Source organism: Macaca mulatta, chromosome 2 (genome assembly GCF_049350105.2).
Source record: "Macaca mulatta isolate MMU2019108-1 chromosome 2, T2T-MMU8v2.0, whole genome shotgun sequence".
Lineage (NCBI taxonomy): Eukaryota > Metazoa > Chordata > Mammalia > Primates > Cercopithecidae > Macaca > Macaca mulatta.
In genome coordinates, this window is record NC_133407.1 from 132,545,952 (window position 1) to 132,570,009 (window position 24,058).

At 41.3% G+C, this 24,058-nt stretch overlaps 1 protein-coding gene across 8 annotated transcripts in view; it reads right to left on the reverse strand.

Annotated features, from left to right (window-relative positions):
* The window catches only part of EOGT (EGF domain specific O-linked N-acetylglucosamine transferase), a 40,991-nt gene that overhangs the window by 14,633 nt on the left and 2,300 nt on the right, over positions 1-24,058 (reverse strand). For 4 of the 8 annotated variants that reach the window (XM_077993318.1, XM_077993319.1, XM_077993321.1 and 1 more), the window contains 9 exons: positions 22,042-22,265; positions 20,835-20,935; positions 20,114-20,222; positions 17,528-17,622; positions 16,782-16,886; positions 13,204-13,310; positions 9,568-9,671; positions 3,069-3,119; positions 161-253 (listed from right to left, as the gene is read on the reverse strand). In XM_077993318.1, the coding sequence (XP_077849444.1) occupies positions 161-253; positions 3,069-3,119; positions 9,568-9,671; positions 13,204-13,310; positions 16,782-16,886; positions 17,528-17,622; positions 20,114-20,222; positions 20,835-20,935; positions 22,042-22,251 (975 nt within the window). In that variant the 5' untranslated portion in view covers positions 22,252-22,265. The remainder of the gene's footprint in view (positions 1-160; positions 254-3,068; positions 3,120-9,567; positions 9,672-13,203; positions 13,311-16,781; positions 16,887-17,527; positions 17,623-20,113; positions 20,223-20,834; positions 20,936-22,041; positions 22,266-24,058) is intronic. The other 4 variants (XM_015130435.3, XM_077993324.1, XM_077993323.1 and 1 more) reach the window with 1 other exon arrangement.

The window sequence follows — 24,058 nt, forward strand, 5'->3', positions numbered from 1 at the left end:
ATGATTAACAACACTGAGGATTCTAATTATAATAAAAGAAATTCAGAATTCAGAAATCAGTGGTAATGGCTAATAGGAACTCATAATAAATGTTTATTTTATGAGTGAGTCATCTGCACTCAAGAGATATTCACAAACATTTCAGGAAAATTTCCAGTACCCTTTTGGAATCATAAGTTTTCAAATGTATAATGTCATAATCAGTAAATGCATTCCATGTGTCGGAGAATAGGTCACCATATCCGTAAGAACTCTGAAAGTAGAAACAAAACAAGGTTTTAGGGCAATGAAAGGATACAACATGACTTTTCAAAGATGCAACAAAATACCTGAATTTGCTTGTGTTAAAAACTAACAATCCTACACAAAATCCGTATAAGCAAAATGGATCTTCATCTTGGGCCAGAGCAAATGCCTAATTTCATGAAATATCATCAGAAATAATTATCACAATTATACTCTTAGCCATTAAGTGTTTCATTTTTCTACCTAAACTTCTTTTATTCTCACGTCTTTGAAGTTGTAGTTCAGGGTTTTTTCCTGTGAACATCTTATCCAAATTATAGATGCACACCGCACACACATATGCCACCGTTTGTACACACTCTGTTATGCTCAGTGTGCAAAAACCATCAGGGTGAATGAAAAATACTTTAGAAAAAAATTTCAGAGCAAGAAAATGGGTTCAAAGTTTTAACATTGGCTAGGTGCAGTGGCTCACAGCTGTAATCCCAGCACTTTGGGAGGCTGAGGCAGGCAGATCACCTGAGGTCAGGAGTTCAAGACCAGCCTGACCAATATGATGAAACCCTGTCTCGACTAAAAATACAAAAATTAGCTGGGCTTGGTGGCATGTGCCTGTAATCCCAGCTACTCGGGAGGCTGAGACAGAAGAATCACTTGAACCCGGGAGGCAGGGGTTGCAGTGAGCCGAGATCATGCCATTGCACTCCAGCCTGAGCAACAAGAATGAAACTCAGTCTCAAAAAAAGAAAAAAAGAAAGTTTTAACATTAAAAATAAAGGCTGGTCACAGTGGCTCATGCCTGTAATTCCAGCACTTTGGGAGGCAAAGGTGGGAGGATCACTTGAGCCTTGAAGTTTAAGGCTGCAGTGAGCTATGATCATGCCATATACTCCAGCTTGGGCAACAGAGCAAGACCTTGTCTCTAATAAAATAAAATAAAAATATATAATATATGTAATTCTATGAAATATTCCCCCACCCATTGACTAGTGAATAAAAAGTGGTAATTTCCGATTAATATTAATGGTGTCAATAACAACTTTATATAATAATAATAGCATCCTACACACTTCCTGTGTTCCAGGCACTGTTTTGGGCACTTGACATTATTAATGTACATTAAGCCACCCACAAGCCTAATGAGTAGATAATATCATTTTCCCTATTTTGCAGATGAGGAAACTGAGACACAATTTTAAGTCATTTGCCTATACTGCAAAGCAGCTGAGTTATAGAGCTGGGATTCAACCTAGCCTTTGCTGCCAGCTCCATCTGACAGTTGCCTCTCAGTGGGAATTAGTTCTTTCTAGTATAATCACATGGTTTTTTGGTTTTTTGTTTTGCTTTGTTTTTGTTTTGAGATGGAGTCTCACCCTGTCGCCCAGGCTAGAGTGCAATGTCATGATCTGGGCTCACTGCAACCTCTGCCTCCCAAGTTCAAGCAATTCTCCTGCCCCAGCCTCCCAAGTAGCTGGGATTACAGGCGCACGCCACCACATCCAGCTAATTTTTGTATTTTTTGATAGAGACAGGGTTTCACCATATTGGCCAGGCTGGTCTCAAACTCCTGAGCTCAAGTGATCTGCCCACCTCGGCCTCCTAAAGTGCTGGAATTAAAGAAACCACACCCAGACTAATTTCTCTTTTGAAAAGTAGTTAATTACGAGCTCCATTAGCTAAGAAGAAGATCAATTAATTTTTAAATGGTTTCACTTAGATTGAAAAATTCAGCCAACAGAAATCAGAAATATGCATTGTAGCATTACATTCAAGGTCATATATAGACATTATGTTCATGTCTTTTTATCTTTATAGCATTTTCTCAGATTTTGAAAATTTTATGTTGCACATACTGCAGTTATTTCAAAGTTACTGAGATCTGTTAGACGTGAAAATTAAAAAAAAAAAAAAAAGGCTTCTTTCCATGTTCCTCCAATGCCATTCTAATAAAGGCCCTTCTCAACACCATCTAAAATGAAATGTCCCTGTTCTGGCTCAATAATAAATAAAGGGCAATTAAAAGAAGTGATTCTGGATGGTTTCCTGAGATAAAATACTCCAGATAAGATATGTTTGAAAGGAAATTTTAATAATAAAATACTATAATCCTGACCGATCCTTCCTCAGGGAAGTCATACATTATTTAATAAGAACCACTTCCAGAAGCTTCTTTTCCATGTTTCCCAAGTCCAAATTATCTACCATGAGGGAAGGAGGGGCTTCTTCCTACACTCATGTTGAAGAATATTTGGATAGTCTTCAAGATGACACAAAATTTCCTTTAGTGTGTCTCAAATTTAAACATGCACATAATCTATGACTTAGAAATTCCACTTACAGGAATCTGTCCTACAGAAATGCTAGGGTGAGGATGTGAAGATACAGGTATATTGAAAGGATGTATGTGTTTACAGTAACATTTCAGTAAATATCAAAGAACTGGAAACAAAACCAAATGTGATGGGGGGGCGGTGGGGTGGGAAATGAATACATGCACTGATGCATGCATCCAACTTCCAAAACATCCATTAAACAGAATACCACATAACACCTAAAGCAAGGATAGCCCTAAAGGTACTGACTTAAAAAGACATTCCAGAGATAATACTAAGGTGGCAATAAGAGACAGAGAGTGTATTTTCCACAAGAATATAAACATATTGGCCAGGCATGGTGACTCATGGCTATAATCCCAGTGCTTTGGGAGGCTGAGGTGGGAGGATCACTTGAGGCCAGGAGTTCAAGACTGTATTAGTCAGTTTTCACGCTGCTGATAAAGACATACCTGAGACTGGGAAGAAAAAAAGTTTAATTGGACTTACAGTTCCACATGGCTGGGGAGGCCTCAGAACCATGGCGGGAGGTGAAAGACACTTCTTACATGGCAGCAGCAAGAGAAAACGAGGAAGAAGCAAAAGCGGAAAACCCTGATAAACCCATCAGATCTCATGAGACTTATTCACTATCACGAGAATAGCATGGGAAAGACTAGCCCTCATGATTCAATTACCTCCCCCCGGGTCCCTCCCATAACATGTGGGAATTCTGGGAGATACAATTCAAGCTGAGATTTGGTGGGGACATAGCCAAATCATATCATTCTGCCGCAGGCCCCTCTAAATCTCATGTCCTTACATTTCAAAACAAACCATGCCTTCCCAACAGTCCCCCAAAGTCTTAACTCATTTCAGCATTAACCCAAAAGTCCAGAGTCCAAAGTCTCATCTGAGACAAGGCAAGTCCCTTCTACCTATGAGTCTGTAAAACCAAAAGAAGGCTAGTTACTTCCTAGATATGATGAGGGTATAGGTATTGGGTAAACATAGCCGTTCCAAATGGGAGAAATTGGCCAAAACAAAAGGGTTACAGGGCCCATGCAAGTCCGAAATCCAGCATGGCAAACTTTAAAACTCCAAAATGATCTCCTTTGACTCCAGCTCTCACATCCAGGTTACGCTGAAGCATGAGGTGGGTTCCCACAGTCTTGGGCAGCTCTGCCCCTGTGGTTTTGCAGGGTATAGCCTCCATTCCAGCTGCTTTCACGGGCTGGCATTGAGTATCTGCAGCTTTTCCAGGTGCACAGTTCAAGCTGTCAGTGGATCTACCATTCTGGGATCTGGAGAATGGTGGCCCTCTTCTCACAGCTCCACTAGGCAGCACCCCACTAAGGACTCTGTGTGGAGGCTCCAACCCCACATTTCCCTTCCACACTGCCTTAGCAGAGGTTCTCCATGAGGGCCCCACCCCTGCAGCAAACTTCTGCCTGGGCATCTAGGTATTTCCATACATCTTCTGCAATCTAGGTGGAGTTTCCCAAACCTCAATTCTTGACTTCTGTGCACCACAGGCTCAACACCACATGAAAGCTGCCAAGGCTTGGGGCTTCCACCCTCTGAAGCCACAGCCCAAGCTGTACATTGGCCCCTTTCAGTCATGGCTGGAGCGGCTAGGACACAGGGCACCAAGTCTCTAGGCTGCACACAGCATGGGGACCCTAGGCCCAGCCCACGAAACCACTTTTTCCTCCTAGGCCTCCAGACCTGTGATGGGAGCAGCTGCCATGAAGGTTTCTGACGTGGCTTGAAGACATTTTCCCCACGGTGTTGGGAATTAACATTAGGCTCCTTGCTATTTATGCAAATTTCTGCAGCCGACTTGAAATTCTCCCCAGGCCGGGCGCGGTGGCTCAAGCCTGTAATCCCAGCACTTTGGGAGGACGAGACGGGCGGATCACGAGGTCAGGAGATCGAGACCATCCTGGCTAACACGGTGAAACCCCGTCTCTACTAAAAATACAAAAAACTAGCCGGGCGAGGTGGCGGGCGCCTGTAGTCCCAGCTACTCCGGAGGCTGAGGCAGGAGAATGGCGTAAACCCGGGAGGCGGAGCTTGCAGTGAGCTGAGATCTGGCCACTGCACTCCAGCCCGGGCTACAGAGCAAGACTCCGTCTCAAAAAAAAAAAAAAAAAAAAAAAAAAAAAAAAAAAAGAAATTCTCCCCAGAAAACAGGTTTTTATTTTCTATTGCACAGTCAGGCTGCAAATTTTCTGAACTTTTATGCTCCGTTTCCCTTTTGAAACTGAGTGTCTTTAACAGCACCCAAATCACCTTTTGAATAGTTGTCTGCTTAGAAATTTCTTCTGCCAAATACCCTAAATCATCTCTCTCAAGTTTAAAGTTCCACAAATCTCTAGGGCAGGGGCAAAATACCGCCACTCTCTTTGCTAAAACATAACAAGAGTCACCTTTGCTCCAGTTCCCAACAGGTTCCTCATCTCCATCTGAGATCAACTCAGCCTGGATTTTATTGTCCATTTCACTATCAGCATTTTGGACAAAGCTATTCAACAAGTCTCCAGGATGTTGCAAACTTTCCCACATTTTCCCATCTTCTTCTGGGCCCTTCAAACTGTTCCAATTGCTGCCTGTTACCCAGTTCCAAAGTCACTTCCACATTTTCGGGTATCTTTTCAGCAACACCCCACTCTACTGGTACCAGTTTACTGCATTTGTCCGTTTTCAGTCTGCTGATAAAGATATACCCAAGACTGGGAAGAAAAAGAGGTTTAATTGGACTTACAGTTCCACATGGCTGGGGAGGCCTCAGAATCATGGTGGGAGGTAAAAGGCACTTCTTACATGTTGGCGGCAAGGGAAAATGAGGAAGAAGCAAAAGCGGAAAACCCTGATAAACCCATCAGATCTCATGAGACTTATTCACTATCACAGGAATAGCACCAGAAAGACCAGCCCTCATGATTCAATTACCTCCCCTGGGTCCCTCCCACAACATGTGGGAATTCTGGGAGATACAATTCAAGCTGAGATTTGGTGGGGACACAGCCAAACTATATCAAGGACCAATCTGGGTACCATAACAAGATCTTATCTCTACAGAAAATAAATTTAAAAATTAGCCAGATGTCAAATCAGAAGACAGTAATATATATTATATATACACACACCCATGTATATATGTTATGACAATATATATATTGTCATAACACATATATAACATATTTATGGAAAAGAACAGCCAGGGATGGTGGCATGCACGTATAGTCCTAGCTACTTGGGAGTCTGAGGCAGGAAGATCACCTGAGCCCAGGAGAGCAAGGCTGCAGTGAGCTAGGATCATATTCCTGGACTTTAGCCTGGTGACATATTTGCACTTATTAAAATAAAGAGAGTCCTGCAAGGGACTCACATACAACTGCAGTTACCCTTGGGGGAACAGGGAATTGGAGAGGAAGAAGGAGACTTCTTAAAAAACTTTGCATACTTCTGTGTTGTTTGAATTCATTATAAACAGGTATTACTTTCATAATTAAAAAAGTAATCACGGCTGGACATGGTGGCTCACATCTGTAATCCCAGCCCTTTGGGAGGCCGAGGCAGGCAGATCACCTACGGTCAGGAGTTCAAAACCAGCCTGGTCAACATAGTGAAACCCTATCTCTACTGAAAATATAAAAATCAGCCAGGCGTGGTGGCACACACTGTAATCCCAGCTACTAGGGAGGCTGAGGCAGGAGAATCACTTGAACCTGGGAGGCGAAGGTTGCAGTGAGCCAAGATTGCAACACTGCACTTCAACCTGGGTGACAAGGCAAGACTCTGTCTCAAAAACAAAAAAAAAGTAATCATAAAGCTATACTACTTCTCAGCACAAGCAAATGTGGAAAGCCTACAGTAATTTCTCCTTTTATTCATTCTGCTTGATAAGAGCAACCCTGCTGTGCCCAGAGAGGCAACTGAAGATGGGTCCCTTTATGCATGTTTGCAGGTTGGTGGCCTTGCCCATCCCACTGAGGATGCCACATGCTGAAGGAAGTAAACTGCAGAGCTTTTCAAGGAGGAGAGGGAAGGCCCCATAGGCTTCCTTGTGGGGACAGTTTGGAAAATATCACCAAGATGTGAACTGCAGTAACAGCTACCTCCCTGCTCTTCCCTGGGCAAACTGCTCGTCCAAAACCATCAGGACTCTGGCAACACTATCCACTGTGAAGGATTCATGTCATAGTCAGACTGCAGGTCACAGTGCTGCTTAATTTAAGGCCTTACCAACAAAAGGGAAACAGCAGCCACACAAACCCTTACTTAGTGCCATCCCCATCCAACCTACCATCTTCTCTGGGCCTGATTTCTGGAGCAATCTGGCAGAGCTGCCTGTCCTGAGAACCTGGCTTAGTAAATGGCAAAGACTTCTTTGACCAAGAATGCAGGTTTAAAATGGATGCACAGGGAGTGGTAAAGGAGGGGGGGTAACACCGAGCAGCCACCCTACTGGGCTACCCCCATCCTGCCTATCTGTGCCAGAGCGGAGGTCAGACTGCCCTCATGTCTCATGCTCAGCAGACTGAATAACCTGGAGTCTTCATGGTGGCCGTGCATCCTACTCCAGTAGCCACAGAGAAGGGGAGGGTTGTAGAAGCTGGCTCACTATAACAGTCCATTTGAGGAAGACGTGGAAAAGCATGCAACAGGTACAAGGAAGCTTCTGGAAGGCATCTGATAAATTTCTGTCAACTTAGTTTGGCAACTTAGGTACAGTCCTCTTCAGAGGACTTTAAGAAGACGACACAGCACTGTGGTGTCCAAGCACAGGTCTGGGGTCAGGCTGCCTGGATGGAAACCTTGGTTCTGCCCTCACTGACTGCATTATCTTACAACACTCACCTGCTGCTCAGGCCTCGGCCTCTTGTCTGTAAAATAAGCTAATGAAAACTCAAGTCCATGGGGGGTCATGAGCAGGAAATGAAGTAACATAATTTATGTTAATTACAAAATTTAAAAATAATTTTGTTTAAAAAGGGCAAAACAACCATGAACTAATAATTTAGGGCTTGTAATGGCTGCTGAGTGTGGCCTGACTTCACTGATACAAAAAGAAGAAAAGAAAGGGACTGTTGTTCCCTTTGCTCACAAAACATTTCCAAGAAATGAAACTGTGGTGGCAGCAAAACTGAAATACAAAAGGGAAACGTAAATGTATATAGATGGAAAATAAAAGAAAGTATTAACATACCAAGAATTATAGTCTCATCAGACTTCAAAATCTAGCTCAAAATCTAGGGAGCAGTTTTCCTGAAAACCTTTTTACACAGCTCTACTACAAGCCTCTTATCAGTGAAAAAAGGGTCAGCAAAACTATCTCTCCTTCTGCATGAGAATTTGACCTCCTGTTAACTAGCTAACTCAGCTCTCTGGAAATGGCAATGGCTTGTGTCAACCATGCGCCTAGGCAGCATTGCTTCTGATCTAAACAGATAGATGCTTGATGGGTAAATTGCATCTGGACTGGGAAAGCCATGTTCCAGCTTTCCTGAGTACACTGACTCCTGAAACCAGGCATGTCTCTTTCAGGGATCCTGGGGACTTTGCCAACGCAGTTGTGTCAGGAGATGTTGGGCTCTACAGGATATGAGGCTCTTAAGCCAAGGCATCGCCTGTGCCTGCCCCAGGCGAATCTTGTCTCCTTGCACCTGAGCTGTGCTGTGTGAACTGCTAGCACTCCCTCTGGAAGAAACACCTGAGGATGCCCTGCCAGCAAGCTGTGGTTCCCCTGCAATGTCATCCTGAATAGACTCACATCAAGAGCCGAGCATATGAATGTCGTGAGTCAGAATGTTGAGTGGAACCTTATATGACCCCTTGGTAGGTGTTCCAACTTCCCAGTATAGGCAACCTCTCTCATGTACACTACAAACCATTTATTCTCCTTATTGTAATTGTCACAGTTAACATTCAGAGCACAAGTACTGTGTACCAGGCATTGCGACTGTTCATTCACTATATGGTTCATTCTCAAAGTGACACCTAGGTAAGTGTCATTATCTCACTATCTCATTTCAGAGCTGAAGATTCTGGGGCACATCTTGGGGTTTCCTTAGCAGGTGGAGGGGCCAGATATGGGAAGAAGCAGGGAAAAGGCAGGCAAAGAGAGAGAAGGAAAAAAGATTGCACTAAAAACAAATAAATAGCAGTTGTCACTCAATGCATGTATTTATGGGCATGCCTAAGAACTGCCCTATACAGTGAGCTGAAACTCACAGCATAATTCAGCACAAAGGACATAGTAACGGGGAAGCTGCTATTAAGCAAAGGCAGACAGTAAATGCAAAAGGTCAAACAGTAAACAGAGGCAAGCACTTCCAACAAAGGTTATACAGGTTGAGTGAACGACAGCCTTTTTTTTTTTGAGACAGAGTCTTGCTCTGTCACTCAGGTTGCAGTGCAGTGGCATGATCTTGGCTCAATGCAACCTCCACCTCCCAGGTTCAAGTGATTCTCCGACCACAGCCTCTTGAGTAGCTGGGACTACATGTGTGTGCCACCACATCTGGCTAATTTTTCTATTTTTAGTAGAAACAAGATTTCACCATGTTGGCCAGGCTAGTCTCGAACTCCTGGCCCCAAGTGATCCACCCGCCTCGGCCTCCCAAAGTGCTGTGATTACAGGTGTGAGCCATCACACCCAGCTGAATGGCAGTCTTTCATATGTGTGTCCCAGAGGAACACTGAGCCAAAGTCACTAAATCTCTGGCCTTGGGAGCTCCACCCATCCAGAAAGGGAAAGAAACCTTCCCCACTGCCTCATTCTAAAATTCAAAGAATGAAGGTACACACATACGTACCTATCTGCCTATATGTATATGCACATGTCAACACATATATGTACAGATACATTTGCACCCATCCGCATATGCGCGGGAGTGTATATTGAAAAGTATGTGTCTGAAAATTCTGTTTCACAACATCAGAGTCACACACTAATACAAGGGAAAGACAGTACTGAAGCAGAGAGCACATTCATACTTACAGTGTCCCACATCACGATGTACACGTCAGTACTGAATGAGTTATTAACGTGCTGAGTAAGATAAAGATTGATGAAATCACAGAAGTGATGATACATGTTAACACCTAGTGTTGGAAAATGAAACTACATTAATTAACACCAAAGAGTACATGATCAAGCAAGTTTTATTCTATCCCATCTATTTATGGTTTAAGAGAATTTTAGTTGAAATAAATGGGGGAAAAATAACTGTTTTGTTTTTCCAAACATGAAATGATCTAGATACATAGGTAGTCCTCAATTTACAGCCTGAATCGGTTTCAAAAGCCACTCTAAAATTGGTTATTTAAAATCAGGAATGCATTTCCCCATATATCCCAAGTAACAAGTGATCATTAAGTTTCCAGAAAAAAACAAGGTAGGTCTATTTAACTCAAAACCGAGTTGAACTACAGGGCCAGGAAGACAACTCATTCTTTCTTCTGACTTTATTTTTTTTTTTTTTAATCAGGGGTAGGGTCTTGCTATGGTGGCATGTGCCACCGTGCCTAGCTTGATCGTTTATTTTTTAAAGTCAATTAAGGGGCCAGGCGCAGTGGCTCACACTTGTAATCATAGCACTTTGGGAGGCTGAGGCAGGCCAATCACTTGAGGTCAGGAGTTCAAGAACAGCCTGGCCAACATGGTGAAATCTTGTCTCTACTAAAAATACAAAAATTAGGCAGGCGTGGTGGTGCCTGCCTGTAATCCCAGCCACTCAGGAGGCTGAGGCAAGAGAATTTGCTTGAACCTGGGAGGCGGAGGTTGCAGTGAACCAAGATCACACCACTGTACTCCATCCTGAGCAACAGAGTGAGACCGGATCTCAAAAAAAAAAAAAGAAAGAAAGAAAAAGAAAAAAAAAAGCAATTAAGCAACATCTGTTCATCATGGAAGTATTGGCAATGATGGCAACTAATATTTTGGTAATTTTCATTCCTGTCTCTTTTTTCCCTATTTAATTATTATATATATCATTCCAGGAAAAACATTAACCAACTATCATATAAAAGAGGTGAATGTCTTGTGTTCTGATTGAAAGAGAAGGAATTCTGGAGTAAGAAGCTGAATTCCAGCACAGCCATGCATGTGCAACATTCTTAGATGAGTTCATCAAGTCCCTAAGCTTTAGCTTCTCTATAGAAATGGGAAATAGTTACCTAAGTGCCAGCTTTATTATGAGAAACCCAAAGATAATACATCTTAAAGTACCCATCCCAGTGCCAGGCACATAGGAAGACCTGAATGAAGACTAGCTGGATCCCACTAGGTCAGATAGAGTGGAGAGGGCTGTGGGTGCCACTATTTGTAAGTTCACATTCCACTCATTAAAAAGAAACAGAACGTGCATCCTCTCCACTTAGGTATGCAGGACCCAATATTCATCCTGGAAATGTACAAATCTAAATGGGATGAAATTCCAAGAACTGACACTTAAGAGCATGCATTTTAAAGGTGGGAAAATGTTAAGTAAAAAAAAAACAGGGAGTCTCAAAAGCAGAAATCATAAAATATTCTGACTTCATTCCCACAGTGAATAATAACATTGTGTGCCAGAAATAACAGTATAAAAATACTCTGTTTTTTTCAGCCTGGTTATCTTAGATGATTGTTTGGAAGGGCTAATTTTTTTCATCCAGAAAAAAACCTGGCAAAGAATGTATTTTCAAATTAACAAGAAAAATAAAGTTCTATCAGAATCCATCCTCTTTTCCCAAGTTAGCCATAGAGCACACACAAGCTCTTTCACATAACGTTTAGTGAGTTCCTAACAGTTACTGAGGAATGCAGCAGGCACCAATCAGTGCTTGGGGCTGCAAGAATTTATAAACAGAGAAGAAAACATAAGCTCCATCCTTGAGGAATGTGCCCCCTAAAGAGTCTTGATCTGTAGAATTCTCATTTTCCTAAGGTACAAGTTAACATGAAAAGGAAAACTGAACCAGGCACAGTTACTCACACCTGTAATCCCAGAACTTTGGGAGGCCAAGGCAGGAGGATCACTTAAGCCCAGGAGTTCAAGACCAGCCTGAGCAACCTAGTGAGATCCCGTCTCTAAAAAAATATTTTAAAAATTAGCCAGGCATGGTGGTGCATGCCTGTGGTCCCAGCTACTTGGGAGGCCAAGGTGGGAGGATCACTTGAGCCCAGGAGGTTGAGGCTGCAGTGAGCTGTGATCATGCCACTGTACTCCAGCCTGGGCAACAGAGCAAGACTCTGTCTCTAAAGAAAGAAAAGTAAAATTGGAAGACAGCATAATTTAGAAGAAAAAAAGTAGAGTTATGAATATAGGAAAGAAATGGGACATGTCTACTCTAGCCTATTATTCTCACTTTATATACTTTATTGTATAAGTATCTGCATAAATTTAATAGCTCACACATATTTGCCACTTTTACAGGCAGTTCAGTGTTTTCTTTGCCCCTTTTTAATCTTCATATTTTAAAAACGAGTCAAAACCTGGAACATAGCATTTTTACTTGCTCTTAGTTCAAAAATCTAAACTTGTCTGATTTCTGAATTTAATACTCTGTAATACAAGAATTATGACTTCAGAAGGCAGAGCACATTAAAACTATGATCAATAAATTATAGTAATTCTGAAATATGTGTGACAGAGGCTCTCTATATTTCACTGTAAACCCAACCTCTCATGAATTTTGATATGATCTAGCACAGTATTCCTTGTCTCTCATAATGAGAGAGACAATATAGTACAATCTGTGTTTCTCCTCTCCAGTGTAACTAGTTCACAAAGTTAAAGCTCTACTTGCAAGCTGAGAAAGAGGCTATAAGTATAAATGATAAAATAATTTTAATCTTATTTCAAGAATAAATTACACTGGTAACTTCCAGAAGAATTTTAAGTTCACTTTAGTCATGGAAATTACATAGAAGGTTTGCTAGCACAGGTCATGGACACTTCTTTCCCACCCACACTATACACATGGATTTTAATATTTTTTTAAATTTATTTTTTATTTTTAAGACGGAGTCTTGCTCTGTTGCCAGGCTGGAGTGCAGTGGCGCGATCTTGGCTTACTGCAACCTCCACCTCCTGGGTTCAAGTGTTTCCCCTGCTTCAACCTCCTGAGTGGCTGGGACTACAGGCGCCCACCACCACACCCAGCTAATTTTTTGTATTTTTTTAGTAGAGATGGGGTTTCACCATGTTGGCCAGGATGGTCTTGATATCCTGACCTCATGATCTGCCTGCCTGTGCCTCCCAAAGTGCTGGGATTACAGGCGTGAGCCACCGCGCCCAGTCCGGCTTTTGATTTTAAACATCTTTTAATGAAAGACCATCTAAATCAAGTGATTAGAGAAACGAGATGGGGTAAATTTAGTTACAAAAGCATAAATATGCCTTCATCTCTCATTCTTTGATTTTGGTTAAGTCCTTTGATACAAATGTGAAGGTTTCTTCTAAAATGCCAAACGTGTAAAATAATGGGAAGTTCAAACTAGTTCAACTACTACATCAGAGAAGAAAGCAAAAAAACAAATCTACTGTTTGTCATACTGCCTCCAAAAAATTCATAGAGAATTACTGCATCCAAAAAAAGGAATAACGTCTCATTAACAAATACACAAATAACAGACAAATTAACTTCTCACCTGCATCTAATTTCATGAAATATGTTGGTTTTTCAATGACAATGTCACATTTAGCATCTTCTATAGGTGTGAAGTTGAGCTGAGTATAGCTTTGTAGCTCAGCAAACCTGAAATTATGAATTAGGATATGACTTTAAACTGATTCTCCCAAACTTCCTATTACAACATTGTAACTTAGGATCTGTTCATTAGGCAGATTTTACCTCTAGTTGCTAGAGACACTCCTATGGACACTTGTAACTTCTAAAACTTACATTTATATAGGTTGATATCAATTTTAATGTTAAGACAAAGAACACGCCAGGTGCGATGGCTCACGCCTGTAATCCCAGCACTTTGGAAGGCAGAGGCAGTCCAATCACGAGGTCAGGAAATCAAGACCATCCTGGCCAACATGGTGAAACCCCATCTCTACTAAAAATACAAAAATTAGCTGGGCATAGTGGTGAGAGCCTGTAGTCCCAGCTACTCAGGAGGCTGAAGCAGGAGAATCGCTTGAACACGGGAAGCGGAGCTTGTAGTGAGCCGAGACTGCGCCACTGCACTCCAGCCTGGGCAAGAGAGCAAGACTCCATCTCAAAAAAAAAAAAAAAAAAAAAATGACAAGGAACAAAAATTATTTTAAAATTCAATCTTATGTGCAAGATAGTTAGACTGGGAACTTACCACACAAAGAAGATATTTATATATTGGGTTGTCTAAATAACCTACCAGTAAAAGGAGAAGACTCAAAAGATTTCCCAACGAGGCTCAAAAAGAACAATGAGCCAGAGGAACTCTTGACAGACTTCTTGGATTCTGAGAGACAGCATTCCAAGAATCACCCAGTGCCTCAGAAAGACAGCGGAGACAGCTAAGCGTCCCAGAAGAAAGGAAGTTTATCTCTTGGAAAACATCTTTGGAAGCCACACAGCACAATTTTCTTCCAAACAAAAGAAGACAATCCCAAGCATGAATCATCTGTACCTCTTCCTTCAGATCATACCTCATGTAAAACAAATACCAAATAGATCCTTTTAAAACACAATGCCAACATAGTGTGGTGGTTTCAAACATAGGTCTACAAACTCTTTAAAACCTCTCTCTTCAAGAGGAAGAAGTTAATTCCCTCCCTTTAAGAGTGGGCTGGACTTAGTGACTCACTCCTAACAGGCAGAATACAGCAGAACTGATGGTAGGACACTTCTGGGATTAAGTTATACAAGTACTGTGGCTTCCATCTCAGAGCATGTACTCCCTCAGACCATGTGCTCCTGGGAAAGCCAGGAGCCATGCTGTGAGCAGCAGTAGGGAGAGGCCCATATGATCAACACTGAAGTCCCTGGCCAAGAGGAGACAAGGCTTACAACAACAACCTGAGTGAGTTTAGCAGCAGATTCCCCAGGCCCAGGTTGAGTCTAGAGATGGCTACAGCCCTTGCCAACTCAGCCAAGCTGCTCCCAAACCCTGACCTTCAGAAGTATTGTGAGATAATAAATGTCTGTATTTTAAGCTGCTAAATTTTAGAGTGATTTGTTATACACAATAGGTAATAAATACAAATATACCCTAGGGTACACTTTGGAATAACCTGTCACACAGCAGTAAGTAACTAATACAATTAAGCCCTGTGCAACTACCATGTGGAATCAAATATCAAAAAGTATCAGGAATCAAAAAGCCCACTTGATTATAGAAACTACCTCTTGTAAAAGTCTGCTAAGTGACTTGAGAGACTGCATTGCAGACTGCAAAATGCCAGATAAATGTGTGGTAGATTATTATTCTGAATGATCTGCAGCCAGGCAGTGAGGCCTCTTTGAGGAAAAAAAAAGGGTTTGCTCAACATGAATTTTTTTTTTTTTGAGACAGGGTCTTGGTCCATCACCCAGGCTGGAGTGCAGTGATACAATCATAGCTCACTGCAGCCTCAACCTCCTGAGCTCAAGCAAACCTCCCAGCTCAGCCTCCCAAGTAGCTAGGATTATAGTGGCGTGCCACCTCACCCAGCTAATTATGTTTTATTTTTTATTTTTTAGAGATGAGTTCTCATCCTGTTGCCCAGGCTGGTCTTGAACTCCTGGCCTCAAGTAATACTCCTGCCTTGGCCTCCCAAAGTGCTGCAATTATAGGCATGAGCTGCCATTCCTGGCCTTGGCATGGACGTTTGACCTTGAAAATTAACATTATGTAAGTAACCTATGTGACTATACAGGAGTAGCAAGAGAGTTTCTTTGGGATGATGGAACGATACTGCATCCTGATTATGGTGGTCCCCACCCCCACCTCCCCCTCCCCCTTCCTCTACCGCTCCCTACCTACACACCCGCACCTACACACATGATAAAATTTTAATGAGTGCAGGTAATTGCTGGTGAAACCTGCACAAGTTAATACTACTGTACCAATGTCAATTTCATTGTTGTGATCATTGTGCCACGGTTATATGAGATATTATCATTAGAGGAAGCTCAGGGAATTAGACAATGTACAAGTTCTCCTTGTACTATGATATGGTTTGGCTGTGTCTCCACCCAAATCTCATCTTGAACTGTAGCTCCCATCATGGGAGGGACCCAGTGGGAGATAACTGAGTCATGGGGGTGGGTTTTTCCTGTGCTGTTCTCAAGATCTGATGGTTTTATAAAGGGCATTTCCCTCTGCACACACTCTCTTGCCTGCTGCCATTTAAGACATACCTTTGTTCCTCCTTTGCCTTCTACCATGATTGTGAGGCCTCCCCAGCCATGTGGAACTGTCAGTCCATTAAACCTCTTTCCTTTAAAAATTACTCAGTCTTGGGTATATCCTTATAGTAGCTTGAGAACGGACTAATACATACTATTTTTAAACTTCTATGAGTCTAAAATTATTTTAAAATAAAAATTTTTTAAATTCAAAAAGCTGGCCAATGATGTTAACAGTCAGAGTAGCATTTACCTTTGGAGAGGGGGATGGGGGTAGAGCCTGGAAGGGAGCCTGAGGTGCGCACGATGTTCTATTTTTGGACCTGGGTAAAAGTTACATGGGTGGGTTCACTTTTTCACAATCCAAACTGTACCTTTTTCTGTATGCTTGTTACATATTTTAATATATGTGTATTGTTTTTTAAATGTGTTCCCCAAAAGACATTTTTATTTTTTAGAGATGAGGTCTCATCATGTTGCCCAGGCTGGCCTTGAACTCCTGGGCTCAAGGAATACTTCTACCTTGGCCTCCCAAAGTGCTGCAATTATAGGCATGAGCCACCATTCCTGACCTTGGCATGGACGTTTGACCTTAAAAATTAACATTATGTAAGTAACCTATGTGACTTTGTAAGTGAATAAAACTCAGCAATTGTGAGTTAATAAAAATGGATTTTTGAGCTGATTTTTTCTTTCATTAGCAAACAGTAAGTACTATATCTACTATTATAAACACATATTTAATTCAGATGCAGCTGAGGGATTCACTCGGTTTCTGTCACTTCCCAGAAGCTCATGCCAAATTATGTACAAATGAAGTAACATTTTCCATTTGAGAGTCCCCATTAATATCTGCAAGTGCCAAAAATAACGGCAAATATTTCTGAAACAGATATGTTAAAAATATCTTACCATGACTGCAGAGGGCTTTTGCGCTGACCTTCAGACATCAATGTACGGATGTCAAGTTGACAGTGCCCTCCAATTTCACCACGCTGGAAAAAGTCCTCCTTAAATCTGGTGTAAAACAAAACATTAAGGAGAGTTCAGAAAATTTCTTCACGACCCAAGCACGTGGGTTGTAACTAAAGAGGGTTACCAACTTCCAAACTCAATTTTTTAAAAGAATTCAACTATTTATAATAGAAAATTTCAAGTGTATATGAAAATAACAGAATCATATCAGGACCTAATGTATCTACAACCCAACTTTGCGATGCGATCTGAGTCATCCATCCCCCATCCATTCCCCAACCCCTCTGCCATATCATCAAAAACAAATTCAAGAAATATCCCTTCAGCCAGACCTGGTGGCTCACACCTATAATCCCAGCACTTTGGGAGGCCGAGGTGGGGGGATCACCTGAGCTCAGGAGTTTTAGACCAGCCTGGGCGATGCTGGGAGACCACATCTCTTCAAAAATTAAAAAACTAGCCAAGCTTTGTGGTGCACTTCTGTAGTCCCAGCTACTTGAGAGGCTCAAGTGGGAGGATCACTTGGGTTTGGGAGGTCACAGCTGCAGTGAGCCATGATTACACCGCTGCACTTCAGCCTGGGCAACAGAGCAAGACCCTGTCTCAAAAAAAAAAAAAAAAATCCCTGGATCTGAAAATATTTCACAATTTATATTAGATGTTAACATTAACCACTTAAGTACCTGTCATGATTTCTCTTGATGTTTCTTAAATCAAGGTAGAGATTGGTTGCTCTGCAGTACTGAAGATAACGGGAACACATCAGACTTGAGTCACTCTGAAGGTTGTGTAAAAGAAAAAAGTAACCGTAAGTATTAACACAGCAAAGACTCACCCAGACTTGCTGGACATATTGACAGCATGGATACCCTCACGTTCGAACCACACGACGTGACAAGGAAAGCTCTCCAAAGACTGCATCTGCTGAAGGATATTTTCTCCTTCCCAGCTGACCCTGGCCAAGCACACTTTTGCCAGTTTCCCACTTTTAAGGTACTATGGAGAACTCCCAAACAATCTGTCACCTCAAATTTTAAAACCAAGAGCTGTAGAGGTGGCTCAGTTCAGTCCCCTTTAAAAGAAAAAAAAGCACCCAGAAACAGTACTACTACCCCCACAGCTATGTGAAAAAGCAGCTTTCAAAAGCAAGCCAAAAGAAACAAGGAAAAATGCACACGTAAGAGACATTAAAAGTGGGGAGGGAAGTTTGCCAGTTTTAATAAGAGGTACTTTCTGCAAACCGTAAAGCTTGTGGGAGCCTCTATCTCAACAGCAACATGAGGGCAATATTTTCTAAATAATTGAAGAAAGGAATTGAAGAGTCAGCTACCAGAGTCTGATTCTATTTCAACCAATCTGGGTTGTGCTGAGAGCTTCAAAAACTTTTATCTGCTCTGGGTTTTATTTATCGATTTAAATGTCATTTTCATTGTTTTTCCCATAACTCCCAATGAACACAAAGCCTTAATCTTGACCTGCATGGCGTTTTGGAGTCTGTAGTTGGTAAAAGATTGCAATGGACTGAATGTTTGTGTCTCTGCCAAATTCATATGTTGAAATTCTAACCCCCAATGTGATGATATTGTTTAGAAGCCACCCAGTCTATGGTATTTTGTTATAACAGCCCAAACAACTAAGACAAGGATCATACTCTGCTAGCACAAAGCAAATCAAGGTAAATCTTAGCCAAAAGAACATTCTACAAGCCATCTTGAAAGAGGCGTGCAAGATAGGGGTTGTCATTCTTCTCTTGCCTTTTCCACGTGAACAGCTAGACTTGAGCCAAGTGTGCAAGACAGAACAGAACTCTGTTAAAGATACCCTGCAGCCGTGCAGTTTAATGGCATGCCTCACATCCTCAGGCCTCATTCTCCTTGCTAGAATGCTCAAAGCTCTATGACGTGACACCCCCCAATAGCTCTATAAAGCATATAATCAGTTTTTGAATGTGAGTAAATTAAAAAATTTTTTAGGTCCCCAGTGTGGTTGGAGATTGGAGACCCCTGAGATGTTAGAGACTCAGGGTTCAGGATCATTGAGTTAAAGAATAGTGTACCTTAATCGTAAGTGCTTACAACTTCACCAACCTTTAAAAAATAATGCTGAGCCCTTTGCTGGGAATCAGGCCCTGCTGCACTGAGCATTTTTATCTGCAGAACCTCATTTCTTCCTTACCATATACTACGTAATGGGCATGGCTTTAAGGCAGAGGAAATTGAAACAAGGAAAGCCTAAGTACCTTGTCCAAGACTCAGGATCTGAGTTGTAGTTGAGAGCCTGCTCTTGTATTTACTACCCCAAACCACCTCTGGACAACGTGTTTATCTGATCCACTGAGGTACAATATGGTATGGTTGAAAGTAAACTGGAAAAAACCTGCATTTTAATCCTAGATGTATAATTAATTCTAAAGGGCAGCTGTGCAGTCTTGGAGAAGTTGCTTAACTCCTCTGAGGATCCTGTTTTGCACACTGATAAAGTGGCATCAGTAGTATCTGCTATAACGCTTATGAGCATCAAACCAGATAACATACATAAAAGCTTTCTGCAAACTGTAAAGCTCTGGGCAAACATAGAGCGGTATGGTGGTATTATATCATCTGTCCCAAACTATCTGAGAATAAATTTGTAAAGATGCAATTTATCAACTTCTCTTCTTTAGCATATGTTTGGGGGAAAGATTCTAAACCTAAAAATATTTCAACTGTCTTAAAATATGACTATCTGATAAACGTGGGATAAGGAGGACAGGGTTTCCAAAGGAAAGAGAACAACCTATTTAGGAAAGTTACATAAAATTCTAAGCCAATAACTAAGTGAGAGTGAGGAATTCCTTTCATAGTGCCGTCTATCTTATTTTTACATTACAACCTAAATGATAAATATTAAAAATCAATAATCAATAAATAATAAAAATAAAACAGCTTGGTTGGACACAGTGGCTCACACCTGTAATCCCAGCACTTTGGGAGGCTGAGGTGGGCGGATCCGTTGAGGTCAGGAGTTCGAGATCAGCCTGGCAACATGGCAAAACCCTGTCTTTACTAAAAATACAAAAATCAGCTGGGAGGGGTGGCACACGCCTGTAATCCCAGGTACTCGGGAGGCTGAAGCAGGAGAATCCCTTGAACTCAGGAGGCAGAGGTTGCAGTGAGCCAGGATTGTGCCACTGCACTCCAGCCTGGGCAACAGAGAGAGACTCCGTCTCAAAAATAAATAAAATTAAAATTAAATAAACAAGCTTATTTAGTAAGGAGCGAAATACCCACCGTTTCCTTAGGCTGACAGAGCACATGCATCTCCTCCAGCCTCTCTCTGGCATATCCAAAGTCAGCCTGTTTCCAGAATATGTCCTCAGCTGACTCAAGAGTGTCCGTCCTATTTGCAAACAAAAATATTCTGTGGTTTTTTTCTTTTTACTTTTTTTGGACCTTGAATTTTTATTCTAAAGGTTAAAATGCTAAAGGTTCCTTATTACTTTAATTTTGTTACAGTATACTATCATCATAGTTTTTCCAAAACTATGCCTCACTATATGAAATTACCAAACTAAGTTATTTACAGAATTATTCCCTTATCATAAAAATATGTAACAGACATGTATGAAGTTATCCCCTGAAACTGAAGACAATGACGCATTCTTAATTACTATGTTTTCTTTACCACATTAACACTGCATGTATTAGAAGTACTAATTACACTTAATTCTCCCAGGAAGAATCAAGAGGAAACCATCCATTTATCTTTTTAGTATACACTGGGGGAAAACATCATCTATGGTCCCGGCTGTTTCTCCCTCTGGCAGAGGAAATGACAGATATTCCTATCCCAGTGTGCAATAGTCAAGTTGAATTCATGACTGTGTAAGCAAATTAATATCTAACTGAATTACTATCTAAAACCAAAAGAATCCAGCTAGAAATTAGGGCATCAACATACACTGTATAGAAAGAAGAAGACTTGAAGAGGGTATTCCATAAGGAAACTTACCATCCCATGTCGACATAGCTGCAAACTGGGTAACCAAACCTGAACTCTGGTTTACAGGATTTCTCATAACCCCAGCAGTACTTTAGCTTTTCTAGGTGTTTCTAGAACATAAAACTTACATTGATTTCCCTTCTTCTGACATTTAGAGAAGACTCTTACATTTTTCCATTAAGAAAACAAATCATTATAGAGCATTCATATTTACCTTTTATAATATGTCATCTTATCATAATAAATTTAAAACTTACAGTTAATTCTAAAAAGAGCAGTCTCAAGGTTCTTAACAATCCTCCTTCCTTATCACCCCCACCATATCTGTCCCCTAACCAAAAGTCTGGGCTTTACCTAGATGCTCAAAGACCACTTGAATTTGAATTTCTTGAAGTAGCTTAAGAAACTGCCTTTCTCAGTGAGCAAGCAGATTCTAAAATCAGTCCCTAAAAGACATATAAACTGGAATTTGTGCTACCAAAGGAATCACAGCTAAAGTGAATGAATCAGCAACTTTACTCAGCAATCGAGATCAGCAGAGACCCCACAACACATGGACAACTCTGCCACCCTTGGGAACCGCCCAGCTGCTGCTGGACAAGGAGCTCAGAATGCATTTCTGCACGGCCCCAGGAGCGATGCTGGTCTGGTTCCCAAGTCTGCTTTTCCATATGCTTCCTGTGCCAGCACCATGGGAAAGGAAGTGTCTCACAATGCCCAGCTTTGATCTCTGAGGCCCTGTGAGATGTCTTAATGGGCTCCTATTTGAGACCTTTCCAACTCCTCTAAAACAGAAAGAAAGCCACAGTAACAGGCTTAATTATGTGGAGTCAGAGGCTGAGGTGTCATTACTGAAATTAAGTGCTAAGCGATCCTCTTATGTGCCATTTAAGAAAGAAGAGGTGTGAAATTCTTTAGTTACTTTAAACAAGATGTTCTTTCCTGCATAAAATCTAATTGCTTCTTTACAGAGTTTACAAATAGTAAACTTGTTTTAGAAGTGATTTCGATTTTAAATTTCTCTCTTACGAATGGGACATAATTTTAAGCAGTTTAGTCACTTAGAAGTATTATATGAAACTGAAACAATGATTAACTTATACAGTGACAACCAAAAATTAGAATTCTACCTTCAGCTTCAGGTTATAAAGCAGAACCAGTAAGCCAGCCAAAATTGCATCCTCATAAAAATAAGGAAAGAAGAAATAATACCTACCTTATATGGACAAAGAGAGTCTTTCTTACAGACAGTGGCAATATGCCTATTGTTGTGCAAAAAGAAGGGAATGTGCTCCTCCGGCAAGCGGATACTGGCATAGTTATACAGAGGTTCGCCTGGAATGCTGTGAGTGTTAGGAGGAGCTTCATTCTGATCACTCAGTGGGACTTCATGAAGTAAGACTCCAAAGACAAACAACATTAACATAGCAACCCGCAAACCTAGAGATCAAATTGAAGACATCTTTGTTAACAAATTTCCTTTAAAAGCCAAAACAACAACAACAACAACAACAACAACAACAACAAAGGGTCAAGAGCTAAGTATAATTACAAAGCACTTTGCTATCCCACTGTGTAATGTTCCTTTGTTAAATTTTCTTTTAGCACTTGCTTGGTGCCAGGCACCACATTAGCAAATGGGTATACAGAGGTGAACAAAACAAGAAAGAGCCTGGCTCTCATGGTGCCTTTAAACCTAGTACGACTGTTGTAAACAAGCAATCAAATAAATAAACAACTTCAGCGGATGACTGGGCCTGTGACTCAAACCAACTAGGGGCCAGCAAACTTTTCCTGTAAAGGAGAAGCAGTAAATATTTTTGGCTTTGCCAGACATAAGATCTCTGTGACAACTACACAATGCCTCTGTCCAGAAAGTAGCCATGGTCTATTATAAAAGAAAGGATGAGGCTGTGTTCCAATAAAACTTTATAACTTAAAAAAATTATGGAAGGGCTTGATAGGATCCAGTTTAGTGATACCTGAAATAAAATAAAGCAATATGATAGACAACGTAGCATGGTGGTTAAGAACCTGAACCTTTAAAGCTTAACCACCTGGATTTGAATCGCAAATCTGCAGCTTCCCAGCTGTTAAGACTTGAACAAGTTACTTAACCTTTCTGCACCTAAGCATTCCTCATCTGTAAAATGGAAATAATAATAAACCTTCATTGTAGAGCTGTCGTGAGTTAAATGAGTTAATTATTGGTAAAGTGTTTAGAAAACTATCTGGCACGCACTAAATGCTATGGAAGTGTTTATTAAGTAACTGTTTAAAGCCATGTGGGGCAGAAAAGGGGCCCAAATAATATTGGAGCTGAGATCTGAATGATGAGTAGGGGAAAAAGCATCGGTGAGAGAGCAAAGGGAGTGGGATGGCTCCAAACAAGTGTGTGTCTACTGAATAAAAAATTATAATCACAATCAAGGTGTGAGAACAATGTTCCAGGAGCTCTTCTGAACCCAGGATACAGCAAAGAAGGTGCAGTCATGAACTAAACTCATTGCCCTTATGAAGCTTACATGCTAGTAGGTATAATAATCAGCTATGATAATAGCTAAGACTTAGAAACTCCAGGAGTGATATTAAGCAGTCTGCGTCAATGACTGCGCCCTTAAACTCTCCCTTCACGCCTCTACATTGTGAACACTGACAATGGTCACAAACCTCACTGCACTTCTAACTCACCCAGTAAGTGTTAAATCTCTTAGACCAGATTTCTCCTATATATCCCAGACAATGATCCTGCCATTCTCAGGTCACTTTAGTGGGCTCTTTGTTCTATTTTTTGTTTTGTTTTGTTTAAGTGGTCTTTCCACTGGATGACAGAGTCTTAATATACATTGGATGTTCATCAGCTAGGACTGCTGTTTCCTGGGTCATGCCGGAAAACCCATGTTTTGAAATTAGTCTTCATTGATTATGGGCTGTGAAGATGGAGCCTTTAGAAACAGACTGCAGGCCCAATGCGGTGGCTCATCCCTGAAATAGCAGCACTTTGAGAGGCCGAGACTGGCAGATAAGCTGCTTGACTCCCTGAGTTTGAGATCAGCCTGGGCAACATGGTGAAACCCGGTCTCTGCTAAGAATACAAAAAATCAGCTGTAGTCCCAGCTGAAGCGAGAGGATCGCTTTAGCCTGGGAAGTCAAGGCTGCAGTGAGTAGTGATCTCGCCACTGCACTCCAGCCTGGGCAATGCCAGGGAGACCCTGTCTCAAAAAAAAAAAAAG